This window comes from Lepisma saccharinum, chromosome 6 (assembly GCF_977018435.1).
Source record: "Lepisma saccharinum chromosome 6, izLepSacc3.1, whole genome shotgun sequence".
NCBI lineage: Eukaryota > Metazoa > Arthropoda > Insecta > Zygentoma > Lepismatidae > Lepisma > Lepisma saccharinum.
Window position 1 is genome coordinate 28,448,067 of NC_139234.1, and position 14,351 is coordinate 28,462,417.

Below are 14,351 nucleotides of genomic sequence, written 5' to 3' on the forward strand. Positions count from 1 at the left end.
AAGCAAAGAAAAGTAACGAAATATGTAGTAAACACTGTGTTGTCAGCATGTAAAGTAAGAGGCAAGTAAAACTTGCAATAATTATGTAATTTATCTACAACTTGTTGAAAATAGCTTTTTCATACTAAAATTTGATATATTTGTTGCATTGGACAAATCTGGAATACAAAACACATACTCAAATAAGTGGTATGGATATTTACTTGTTGGTCGCATTAATTATTATCATATTTGTTTCATAATTTTTTAGTCTTTTTTTTTAGCATAAATTATTATTTTCCCATCTAATTTGATAATTTTTCCCCATGCTAAGTTTTCTCCTGTTAATGTCACTGGATCTTGGACCTTTCTCGGCAGAAATTTTTAAAAAATATCCTCATTTACAAGAACCACTCTGATATTCTAAATTCTAAAAAAATAGGTCTTACTTACAATTTCTTACTTTCAAAATTTCAATCATAGAAAACGTATTGATATAGTTCCGTCTAGTGTTCTTCTGTAAAGAAAATTTAACTCTTTTTTTTTAAAAGCTCTGATTCCTTGTAAGGATTTCAAATCTCATAACTTTATTTCTTCTCATAAATATAAAAGTGTGAAAGACGTAAAAGCAGACATGTTATGCCATTTTTATCCTTGCCATGATGAAAATGGCATGATTTATCTGTTAATGATATATGTCGAGACTGACTAAATATCAGCATTAGAATCTGTTCATTTAATTATCAATGAGTACATCAAAATCAGTAAATTTCCTTTTTTGGCATATTGCTACTGGAAATGGTTTTGAAACTGAAAGATGATCAAGGATTCACCCATTTGCAAGTACACCTATTTTTAAGTTTCTAGAAAGCCTTTTTTTCTTCTTTAATATCTACGTTATGTGGACATTAAATAAAATTGAAATTTGCTTGGAATTACTCCCGTAGCCTTGAGGCTAATATGTGATATGTGAATTTCATTTTTGTATATTTGCAATATTTTCACACCATCATCATAATCTTATTTTGCAATAGAAATTGGCAACCGGAAAAGTATTCCATATAAACATTATCCCGATTGTCCTAAATCCATAATTCAATTAATGAAGACAGCAGCAATTGAAATTAATGCTTTACTGAAAAAAGCAGCATAGAAAATTGTTTCCTTCTTGATAAAAGATCTAATTTTTCAAGGTTCACAACATCAGATTAGTAATTAATATTAATAATAATGTTATTATTGTTATTATTTTTTTTCTTTTTGCTGAGAGAGATGCAACATCCATCAAAACCTTAATCAAACCAATACTGTAGATTGTAATACTTTTTCTAATCTCTTAAGGAAACTGTGTATACTTATGCTCATCCCTGCACTTATAGGATGCAATGAAATTGACTAATTGCATATTATTAGTCATATTTGCTTGTTCATGTTACTCTGTGTATAAAAACTGCTAAAACTTGCAGAATGTCAAACAATTTTCTTGGATTATTTGGTTAGCTTCACTGCCTTACTATGCTGCTGGCTCTCAACATGAGTATGTGGAATAATGTGTGAATTTCCTGGTGCATGATATGTATTTGCATGTATTAATGTTTTCTGGTTGTTTGCATGCTGCTGTCAGAATGCGTGAAAAGTTGTTTGGATTAGAGTATTATACTTTGAGGTGAGTCGTTTCTTGATATTTTTTCTGTACATGGTGGTGGTTTGCATGCTATAATTGTCAAATTTGTAAAAAGGAACATTTAATAAAAACTAATAAAATGCATTCTCATGTAGATGTACATTTGGTATTCTTTATGCATTTGTTCATAGTACAGTATATATAAATCTAATTCACGGACTTCAATATGTGCAGTTTAATTAGCATGTCTTCTGGAATTTGCTGGCACACCAAATTGACATTTCTTTTTTATATAACTTCCATTTTCTAGTTTCTATTGCATGCATTTTTCTTAATTATATTCTCCTTCATAATAATGTATGTTAATTGGTTCTTCTTTGTGCGCGAGTGTTTCAAGGTAAGCTGGTCTTTCACTGTAAGAAGTTAAACAAATTCCCCAAGTTTCTTCACTGAACAAAAATCATCGCAAGAATGGAAGAATATAAGTATAAAATTTGTAAATATAGTAACATTTCTGCATCTGATGCCACCATTTGTTTTTTACATCAAAGCAAAATTTTAGCTGCAGTTACATGTACTATGATTGCTAAACTAAATACCTGCCAAAATAAATTTAGTTTCTTTAAAGTGTATCTTATTCACACACAAGTTATGCAAAATGATATCTGGAATATGAAAATTTCACTAAGTAGCTGAGCTGATGTCCAGTTTTGGCATGTACTTACTTTTTACTCAAGCTATCACCACATCATGCAACTTCTAGAGGACTTCAGACAAGAATAGTCAGTGTTTGAACTTGGGAAAGGTAAGTTTGGTTAAAACTGAAGGTAAATGATGATGCAGACTGCCCCGTCACTCTTCCTACTCCATTCAATAGGGCTGCCTGGCTGACAGGAAGTAAAGATGGCCTCACTTCCTGTTGACCATTTGTTAATTGTGAAATGGCTGTCATTTGTCATGGCAGCGGTGGCTCAGTCGGTAACGCGTCTGACTACCATGCTCAAGGTCCCGGGTTCGATCCCCGGCCGGTTGAAATCCGGGAACTTTTCTAACGGTGGAAACGGCCCCGGCGCCTACCCAGCGTCGAATAACATGGATACCTGGGGCAAACCCTGGGGGGTAAAGGCGGTCAGGGGCATGATGCTGATCACATCACCCCCATTCACGACTGGATCAAGAAAGTGTGGGGCGTTACCCCCACACCCCCTATACGCCTTTATGGCGTGGTGCTATGCACAGGGGAATACTTTACCTTTACCTGTCATTTGTCTTCCTGGATTCCACACAAAAACACTGCATTTTTTGTTGGTAGTACTTTCCAATCTAATGGTGCTGCGAGTTCATTTAAGTTTTCTGATGTTTTTGAAGATGGCAAATGACTGTTACATTGAGTTCAATTTGTTCTCTTGCACTGTTGATAAATTTGGTTTCTTTAAGTCTATTTTTTTGTGTTCAAGAAAAGAGTGCAAAAAGACAAATTAAACTCAATTTAATAGAGTAATTTGCCATCTTAAAAAACATCAGAAAACCAGTGGCGTCTTGTGGCCTCAAATTTGGCAGGGGCTTATTTTTTTAAACAATTTAAAATAAAATGACAATTCACATGAATTACAAAAAACAGGTATTTATATGCTTCTAAACTACAAAATTGGACTTATTTTTTTAACGAATTTAAAATATAATGACCATTCACATGATTTACAAAAGAAACAGGCATTGCTGTGAAACATAACTTTCTACGAACGTTGACTCTCATTTAAACAAGAACTGTGCTCTCCTGTTCTTCTACTCAGCAAATTTTGTTATTATTTTTTTGTTCAAGCCCTCTATGTTTGCAATGTATTCTTTCTCTATTGTAAGCACTGCCAAGGCATTGAGTCTGTCTTGTCCCATTGCATTTCTTTGGCAGGTTTTAATATGCTTCAATGTGCTGAAACATCGTTCAGATTCAGCTGTTGCCACTGGAGTTGTTAAAACTGTTTGTCATTTTTACTGCTTCTATTAGGTATCCTCTAAATTATTTTCAATGAAAAATGAATGCAATGTACTGATAGAGTTTATGTTTTTAAACTCTTCACTACAATAAAGAACAAGAAGTTCACTCTTTAGTTTTCCCTCTTCTATGAAGGGATAGATAATATTTCGCACAATACTTACACGAATCATCCTCCAGTCATTGAATTTTGCAGGGTCAACTAAATTGAAACAATCCAAATGTCCAGTTGCACCAAATCTCTCTTCGGCTTGATGAATAATTATATCACAGCACTCAATAGCGCATGCTGTCTTGTTAACACTAATTTTTCTTTTCTTCGAGCGAGATGTTACACAGAACAGAACTATCGTCTGAAGAATTGGGCAGTTCATTCCTAATATCACTGATGTCAGCAACAAATTTACGAAAATGTTACTTTACATGTACCATTATTGTAATTGTCTTCTGCAAAATATTGTAAAATATTTTGACGAAGGGCATTATCCTGTTAAAGACACCCAGAAAAAAAAATGAATTCCTTGTCTTCAAGGAAATGTATTAGTCCAGTTGCTTCCCTAATTGACACAGAATCCCACGAGCCATCTTGCTGAATAATTTCCAAGCACTCTATCAGGGCTTCCTTGCACTGGAAAACAGACAACACGACACTACCCTACTCTGGAAATTCCATCTTGTTTGGCATTTTTGCGGTAACCGTCGATGACATACCTCCTGCAGTAAATCTGTTCTCTTACTAGATCAAGAGAAGAATGAAGAAAATGCAGATAAATTGGCAAAGAAAATTCTGATAGCTGTGATGGTAGAGCATACTTGTTGCATTATGAGATTGAGTTGGTGTGCATAACAATGCACAAAATAAGCACACGGAACATCTCTTTCAAGTTTCTGGACTCCAAGACGTACCCATCAGAATGCAGATCCACCATCATACATTTGAGAAACTAATTTATCTTTTAGTTTGTACTGCTCTAATGCGTCTAATATTCATTGGGATATCCCTGATGCAGATCTGTCAGTCAGTTGTGCGAAACCATGAAAATGCTCTACTACTTGCGAGCACTGAACAAAACGAATCACAATAACCAATTGTGTCTTATTGGAAATGTCGCTGGTTTCATCAGCTTGTACAGACACAAACATAGTTTTGTTTACATCCTCTTGGAGGGCATCACTGTAAACCGGGTACATACAGTCTAACAACTCATTTTGTATCATGGCTGATGTGTATTTATTTACTTTGGATTCCTCTAAATGTTCATGCAAACTGTTATCTAGCTTAGCAATTTCATTTACTAAATCTAGGAAGATGCCTGTGTTTAAAGACTGTTGTTCTCTTTCATTATGTCCTCGTAGAGCAAGTTCATGTCGACTACCGAATTTTAAGCAATCGATAATTCTATTTAATATATGCCTATTTTTCTGGACTAATTGATTGTGTCTTGTAATTGACAGTTTATATCCTTCATCGATTTGTGTTCGAACATCAACCTTTCCAAACAAACTCAATTTTAACGAGTTTCCAATGTGCGAAGAACTAGTTTCATGTGACTTAATTCTTTGAGAAAGATGTTTGAAATCACTTATACCATGAACTGTCCATGAAGCATCACCACCAAACAAAAAGCAATTAAAACAAAAGAGAGTTTTCTTGATCTTGCTAGCTGTTAACCACAGTTTCCTGTTGTACCAGTCTGGATTGAAAGAGCATGATTGTGATTTGTGTTTTTGTATTAATGTAACACTCGGATGGTCAGGACCTAATTGTTTAACAACAAGTTTTTCTTGGTCACTCAATGTCTGAAATTGTGTTGCCAACAAGAAATCCACTTTGTTCATAGCGAATAAAAGCCACCACACCACAACACTACACTACAACACGGGAGATCGAACGCAACGGAACTAGCCCCGAATCAACAAAAACCCATTGCACTCCCTCCTTCGCTCTCTCTGCTAGCACGTGACCTTTCCTGTAGCATGTAGCGTAGACCACACCTTCCTTTGCGAGGAGCCCCAAGACCGATAACTGACATCAATGCCGCTAGGAGCACTGTCATATTCATTGCAGCAGACGATGAACTTATGTGGGCAAAAATCGCCTTTTAAAAGATTGTGTGATAGTTATGCATTATGGTGATTGAAAATTACGTCAATACGTCAATTTTTCTTTAGGGGCTAAGCCCTGGGTGCCCCAAGGGACGAGACGCCACTGCAGAAAACTTAAATGAACACGCAGCACCATTAGATTGGAAAGTACTACCAACAAAAAATGCAGTGTTTTTGTGTGGAATCCAGGAAGACAAATGACAGCCATTCACAATTAACAAATGGTCAACAGGAGGTGAGGCCATCTTTACTTCGTGTCAGTCAGGCAGCCCTATTGAATGAGACAGTCAGTTGCCAGGTTGGATTGAGTAGGAAGAGTGACAGGGCAGTCTGCATTATCATTTATTCTGTTTTAACCAAACTTACCTTTCCCATGTTTTAACTCTGACTATTCTTGTCTTAACTCCTGAAGAAGCTCCACGATGTGGTGAAAGCTTGAGTAAAAAGTAAGTACAGTGGAACTCTGATTTTGCATTCCTCGATTTTACATTTTCCCTCATTATAAATTCAGTCTTCATGGTTCCAACATAGCAAAATGCAAAAATATTCCTCGATTTTACGTTTCCTGGCATTTTAATTTCTTTCAGTTTGGTTCCCCGAAAAACGTAAAATCAAGGTTTCACTGTACATGCCCAAACTGGACTTCAGGTACTTAGTGAAATGATGACATGTGGTGTGAAATACCTTATCTAAATGAAAATTTGTTGAAAGCCTGAAATGTGATATTTAAGACTTGGTTACCTTACTGTTTTTGAAATGATATTACTGTGCTTTTCATAAAATCACACAATTTCAAAACAATTGGTAGTTTTGTCTGAAATTGTCTGTAACTGCATATATTTTTATTTGTATGTTAAGTTAGTTTTTCACTTATTTGAAGCATAACTCACTCACACCACACACCAACTTATTAGTATCAGGCCCGCTGTTAGGGGTGTGTGGTTCACACCACTTCACGTGGCCTTGTATTTTGAGGTGCCTTGATCTTGCAATATATATCCAAGGAATGTAAATTTGATGGCATACATGATAGCGTAGAGGTATCTTCATTACCTTGTAATAAAGGGGCCCTGGGTTCGATACCCTGTGGAGGCACATGGGTTCATATCCCACTTTAAGCTGTATGTCCAGTCCTGTTTAGCCTTTCTGTGCATAAAGTGGAAATTAAAAAAACTCAAGAATGTAAATTTGAATCAGGAATCTAAATGGCTAAAAAAAAGTACAAAAAAGGATGCATTTTTTAAAAAAATGAGATAAGTGATCCCTATCGATTTGATCCCATAGCAGTTCAATTGGTGAAAGATCAGCAAACCGTGCTGGCCATGTCATGAGAACTAATGCCCCTTCTGTTGCCTTGCGTTCCAAATACCGTGTGCACAATTTGAATGTGTGTTTGGGATCATTATCTTGTTGAAAAATAAACCCATTACCAACAAGAAGACGACCAGAGGGGATGGCATGGTGCACCAATATCTGATGATACCCTTCTTTTACCAATGTTCCTTGAATTTTATGAAGGTCCCCCATCTGGTTTCCGGCAAAACATCCCCACACCATTACACTTCCACCTCCATGTTGCACTGTGGCAACAAGACACTCTTCTTTCATTCTCTCGCCGACCTTTCGACGCACAAAGGTTCGCCTATTGCTGCCAAATAATTCATATTTGGATTCGTCGGTCCTGAGTACCTGTTTCCAGTTATCCACAGTCCAACCTTGGTGCGTTTTAGCCCAGGCCAATCGTTTCGTCTTGTTCACACGTCGTAACGATGGCTTTCTAGCAGCTACTCTGCCATGCAGCCCTTCTTTGCGCAACTTATTATTCACCGTTGACACAGACACAGGCGTCACTCTGCTGTTATTCAGGGAAGCAGCGATGACTGGTGCTGTTCGGCACCTGTTCCCTTTGCTAGTTACTGTAATATATCTATCGTCAGCTGCAGACGTTACACGAGCTCTTCCACTACGTGCACAGTCAGCATGACTGTTGGTTTTACGGTATCTGTCCAATGCACAATGAACACCAGTCTTGGAAATATTCAGTTTTCTTGCTATTTCGTGTTCCGAATAACCTTCATTTTTCAGTGCACATATCACAGCATGCTTTTTAACCAAAATCGCCTGTTCCCCACAATGACGGGCCATTACACACAGCTCCACTTACCTTGCACACCTCACACACATTAATGGGCTCGCAATGTCGCCTGCATGAATAGCAACTGACCCTGAGCCACTGATAAGGATGCCCATGAGGCTGGCTACTGTACTGACCGGTTTCATGCACGCAGCTGCAATGTTGCCAGCTTCAGCAACGTTTTTGTCACTTTCCATTTTGCCAACCACATGCTACACATTCAGAAAAAAAATTGGTATCGCGTCTTGCGAGTTTCAAACTAGACTACATTGCATTTTCCATGTGTATCATCGTCACGTCTTTCTTGGACAGGAACCGTTGGTTTCATACAACACTCCATACTGATTTTTTGGCCGTTTTTCATGGTGGTCTTAAACTTTTTGTCGGTAGTGTAGGAAATCAAATTTAATGATATGTTTAGGTGCCAACCTTTTATTATACATACTGGTTTTTCTTTTGTCAAAGTCTTGTTGTGGTTGACATTCCTTTTTCATTCTTCATTGTACAACATACTTGTCTGGACAGTATTAATAGAGCTCAAATTACCTGTGAAAATGAAGAGTCTTGTGTATTATTTTGAAACCACTAAAATGTAGGAAGTCCTACAGAAGTGCTTCAGGGTGGTACTCCAATACATAGGCACACCCAGAATTTTTTTTTAGGTTGGTAGGGGTTTAATTTTCACTGTTGAAAAATCATTTTGAATGCCATTTGGGGTTGGCAGATGGAGTGAAATAATTGTATTGACCAATTTGCTTCAAGAAAATGAAGTCCAGAAAGATGGGAAGAAGATGTTCTGCTTTGGAGCACCTATGCTCCAGTACTCCTTATCCCAACATTCACATGATTGAGACTTTATATTGAAGAGTCGCATGCTTCAAGGGAGGCAGAGGGCGATATTTCCCTTCACAATTTACATGCACCAGAATATCAGATGAAAGTTTTAAATCTGTGTTTTTTTGTTAATAAAGCATTTAAAGGAGAATATCAATTAATATAGTCATATAAGGATTTGATCTTTAGAAATTTTTAACATTTACTTTAAATAACATGTATGCCAATATGAACTTTCGACCATTATGGGTAATAATTTAGACAAAAATCACCTTCGAGTTTTACACAATTAATCTTGTGATAAATTAATATGATATGACAGGAAATACTATGTTGAAACTTAAAGTGTAAAGGATCAATGAATTGACTGTAAAAAATTAATGTGTGTGATATTGACGATTTAAAGTAAATAATGTTTTCTATATTTTTTTCAGCAACTTGCTGGAAAAGTCAACTTTAAATATCCTGAAGGCTGCAAAGGAGGGAGATCTTAAATTGGTGAGTAAACATTTTTAAATATAAATCTTGGGTATGTTTGGATAAATTATAATATACTTAAATTAATGTTTTCTACTTGTTGAAAGCCTTTAATGTTTAATTTACCCAAAACAGTATTTTCTTTGGTATGTGCTGAACAATTAGAAGTGCTATCAGTTACAGCGCATTGAACGTTTCCTCTGTAGAGTAGCTTCTGAGATATTTTATCAGTCCATTTGTCCAACAGACCCATGACGACATTCACATATAAATTTCCCAGCATTCTATCCACTACTATAAGATTCAACCAGAAAATTTTTGGCAGGGATGGAATTGCTTTGCATTGCTTCTCTGACGAAAATATGTATACACTAATCATATTTTGTATGTGTGTGCGTGTGTGTGCTGTCTTTCAATTCAAATCCTGTGACAACCACCAAAACCAGAAACATGAAACTTTGTCTCTTCATAGCTAAACGTTTAAAAAATACACAGCTAAAAAAATGTGATGTTACATGTTACGGCCATTTGTTAGATAAAGCAGTGCTTGCAAAGTAATAAAAATAAATTGCAAATAGCATTAATGCCTATTCATCTGACAAAGTTATGACATTTTGTACAAGTAATGAGAGCTTCACTCTTCAGCGGATTTCATGAATAAGGTGTGAACAGTATTTTTCCACTTTGAAAGACAGTGATTTAACCAAATTTTAAAAAAAATGTCCTGTTGAAAGCTTTGTGAGCAAAGTTGTGAAATTGTAATAACATTTCAATTGTTACAAATCACTCGTGAAAAAACATGCTCCACATTGCTTACATAAGGAATAGTATTAGTTTGACAGTTTCATAATCTGTAAGTGTCAACTTTCATTTGTAATTTTCTTTAATCTTAGTGAAGCTCAATGCTCACAACCAAGAAGAATTAATCAATATTATGTTCAGCGACACTGAACTAATCAAATCATTGCAAATGCATCAGCCAGCCTCCGTGGCAGAGTGGTTAGTGCATTGTGCTACGACTCCAGGGGTCCCAGGTTCGAATCCTGGCCTGGGTATGAATGTTCTTTGTGAGTGTTCTTTTATCATATCATCATTCATCCCCATCTTCGTCGTTAGCTGAAAGTGTCGGAAAAGTGAAGTAAAATAAGCCAAATGAAGCAAGCAAATGCATCGGATAAGAGGGCATTGTGATGGTGCAATTGTAACACTATCACCTTGTGGCAAAGGGGTTTCTGGGTTTTGTCCCAGGTGAGGCACCTTGCATTGTGATTTCAGTCCCACTTTAAACTGCACACCCAGTCCAAATCAGCCTGTCTGAGAAGAGAAAATGGTCTTAAAAAGACAACCAAAACATAGCAGAATCAAAGAGAGCATATTAATTGTCTCAGTGTTCTAATCGCAAATTACAATACCAACATAGAAGTACTTAGTACATTTTGGTATAAATAGGTTGAGAAAACAATTACTCTGTGCATGTATTTTTTGTACAAGTGGAAGCTCGTCAAATGCATCTTGTCTCTGAAGCATGCTCCAAATATTGATCCTTTTGATTTTCTTTCCTTGGTGTAAATGTGATACTTGGCCTTACGTAATTCTTCTAAACCTATTGAACATTTATTTGCTTTCATTGATAAATTGTAACAGTTCAGAGGAAAATGTTAATATATTAAAGATACTCATACATCTGCTGATGTATTGTTGTACTGAAAGTGTTCTTTTGCTGTAAAAAGTTATTATATTTAATTGCTAGAGTGGCAATACATAGAATTTATAACAGCATTTTTATTACTTAATTTATACCGTGCGTCCATTTCGATCTTCAGCCGAGAGATCGGGAGAAGCATGGCGGGCGGCGCTGACGGAGATGCCGACATTTGCGGCCTGTAATGCCCGCTTATTTTTATAGACATATGCAGACATTTATATAAATATTGCAAAACGAGCACTAACCTGTGTTATAACATGCAATAATTCTTCTGTAATTCATCCAAGTTCTGCTCTTATATACACAAGTAAATACGCTATAGAAACGATGTTAAGAACCACAGATAATAAAGCATTTTAATCATAGTTTTGACCAGTAACGTCCTGCTTAAGTTTATATCCTTGAAAGAGTTCTGTAGCCATGGGGATCGTTTGGAGGTTTCAAATGTGCAACACTTTATCAAGATTACGCTGCAGACGAAACCGTTAAAAGTGAATGGTTTTCGTGAGCTCCATTGCAATCCGAAATATCCAAGCTGAAGTTTTTTGTTCCTTCGCGACTAGATGAAGACAGAGCTGTGAATATAGTGGCGAGCAGATGTAAACCAAGAGCGTGTTAATTTCGTACTGTGCGCAAGAGTGTTATTCTTGGTTACTTGCAGTTACTTGTTTGTGTTATTGCAGTGTGTATCTGTGTTGTGTCAGTGAGACGATTGGAATGCCAGCCGCAAGGTTCAAGTTAGAACAAAGATTTTTTATGTATGACACGTACGTGAAAACAGACTCGTGTCGAGACGTGTGTAGGTAATTTGTGCAGAAATTCCCAGGCGTTTCAACTCCACACAGAGATACGGTTAGACATCTTGTCCTTAAATTACGAGAAACTGGATCGTTAAATTTTAAAACACCTAAGCAAAAATGACGGATTCTAACCGAAGCAAAACTCGATGATATTGGTGCAGCGTTATAACGTTCTCCAAACAAACCTCTACGCCGTGTTTCACAAGAGGTGGGCGTGTCAAAATCATCAGCACATACAGCCACTAAGCTACTAAAATTAAAACCGTACTCTTATAACACAGGTTAGTGCTTGTTTTGCAATATTTATATAAATGTCTGCATATGTCCATAAAAATAAGCGGGCATTACAGGCCGCAAATGTCGGCATCTCCGTCAGCGCTGCCCGCCATGCTTCTCTCGGCTGAAGATCGAAATAGATACATGGTAGTAATTGGTCGTTTCAAGTTGCAACTAACTTGCATTGAATCTCCAGTCTCTACAGACTGTCAGTGTAGTCAAATTCATAGTTTTTCTATCATTCTACGTATATCATTCTATCATTAATTCTTCGTTAAATTATGCAGTTTGTTGAAACAGCATAGAACACATGCTTAATCCTTGTTTCCAAGACAAACCTAGAGCCGATTGCATCTCTACATGATAAGTGCATACTCTAGAATACATTGAGGCCTCTCCGGTGGCGCAGTGGTAGTATCGTCACCTTGTAATCAAGGGGTCCCAGGTTCGATTCCCAGTGGAGGCACATAATGGTTCGGATTCCACTTTAAACTGTAGGTCCAGTCTTGATTAGCCTTTCTGTGCATAAATGGACTTAAAACAACAAATCAATCAATCAATCAATCTAGAATACATTGGAATGTTTTTGTTTTTTAATATTGTAGCACATTTTGACGGAATTGGAATATGACTTCACACACATTTAAAAATAGGTTTAAGCATAATTAGAGAGAAACTTCACAATTCAAATTAAGAAGAAGCAAACAGTATGTTGTTTGGAAAAGTTTCATGTTTCACGGTGTTGTTATTTTTAACAACTGATTATCATATAGGTTTATGGCATCTAGAATGGAAGTGGTATTATTTGACTGGCGGGGTTCTGATTTCTACCATCTGACAGCACTGGGTGGTATGAAATGAACTATAACACATCAAGGAGCAGACAATACAACCCCAGTGCATAAGAATGGTAAAAACCAGAACTCCTGCCAGCTGATTGTAAACAAATCAGTGACTTAATACCACCTCTCTCCCAGACACTATTAACCTTTAATAATGAACACTGCAATCCTTCAAAATTGATTAGTTTGCAAGAATAAGAAGGGCGATGCAAAAACAAACTTTTTCCACACAATATTTTTTACCTTACTACACCATGAAAAAAGTATCTTGACTTTTCTAATTGTCTCAACTTTTCTCTTGTGGAATGCCACGGCATGGGACTTGTAGTAATGACAACTCACTTGCAAGAATGATCTGTAACATCTACTAACACTCTTTCTTTCTGATTAGTTGAAGGAACTCCATTGTCAGGGCTATTCCCTGTTGACAATTGACTCTTCCGGCCGGACGGCCTTGCATTATGGATCTCGCTATGGGCACAAAGACATCATCAAGTACCTGATAGCTTGCGCTCCAAGCAGTATACTCAACATGGTTGACAATGACAAGTAAGAAAAGATTTTTTTGCTGTAGTTCTTTTAACATATCTAACCCAATGCACGTCTTCTTCCTTCTACTCTTTGTAGAATAATAGAGTATAGAAATGACCATGACAAAATATTTGTGGTAGGGCACAGCCATCTTTCTTCCATTGTTTATACCTGCCTGTACCTTGAAAAATGGGTTAATGATCTTTATCAGACCACTGGATAAAATTGTTATTCCCTTTTTTTAAATGTTTGTATGAGGGTCATCCAGAAAATAAAGACAGTTTGGTTATACAAAATGAAAAACACAATATTTATTGGAAAAACACAATTCTGAAGCTTCCTTCACTTCTCTACATAATCACCTCCTACATTTAAACATTTGTCGTATCTGGGCACAAGCTTCAGAATTCCCATGTTATACTCTTCTGCTGCCAGTTCATTAAGCCAGGTGGTCACTGCATTCAAACAAAGACCGCTCGTGCATTTCCGCCAAAAGGCACTACGATCAATGCAAATCGTTATTGTGAGAGACTAAGAAAACTACGGCGAGCCATCCAAAGCAGGAGGCGAGGAATGCTTTCTGGAGGAATTGTGCTTCTGCACGACAATGCCCACCCTCACACTGCTGGTGCAACTCAAGAATTGCTGGATCAATTCAGATGGGAAATTTTTGATCATCCACCCTATAGTCCGGACCTTGCTCCTAGCGATTTCCACCTTTTCCCTAAGCTGAAAGAGTTTCTGGGCTGTAAACGTTTTGGAAGTGATGAAGAGTTGTAGAATGCAGTGACCACCTGGCTTAATGAACTGGCGGCAGAAGAGTATAACATGGGAATTCTGAAGCTCGTGCCCAGATACGACAAATGTTTAAATGTAAGAGGTGATTATGTAGAGAAGTGAAGGTATGTAACAGAATTGTTTTTTTTTTCCAATTTTTTCATTTTGTATAACCAAACGGTCTTTATTTTCTGGATGACCCTCGTATATATCACTACTTCTTATGTTCTGTTTCTTTGTATTTCTCTTTTCCTATGATGTTGTTGCTGTTGC

At 36.8% G+C, this 14,351-nt stretch overlaps 1 protein-coding gene across 5 annotated transcripts in view; it reads left to right on the forward strand.

Moving 5' to 3' along the window:
• rdgA (retinal degeneration A) overlaps nt 1-14,351 on the forward strand; it is a 288,837-nt gene that overhangs the window by 253,402 nt on the left and 21,084 nt on the right. For 3 of the 5 annotated variants that reach the window (XM_083123684.1, XM_083123686.1, XM_083123685.1), the window contains 2 exons: nt 9,105-9,168; nt 13,162-13,319. In XM_083123684.1, the coding sequence (XP_082979810.1) occupies nt 9,105-9,168; nt 13,162-13,319 (222 nt within the window). The remainder of the gene's footprint in view (nt 1-9,104; nt 9,169-13,161; nt 13,320-14,351) is intronic. The other 2 variants (XM_083123687.1, XM_083123688.1) reach the window with 1 other exon arrangement.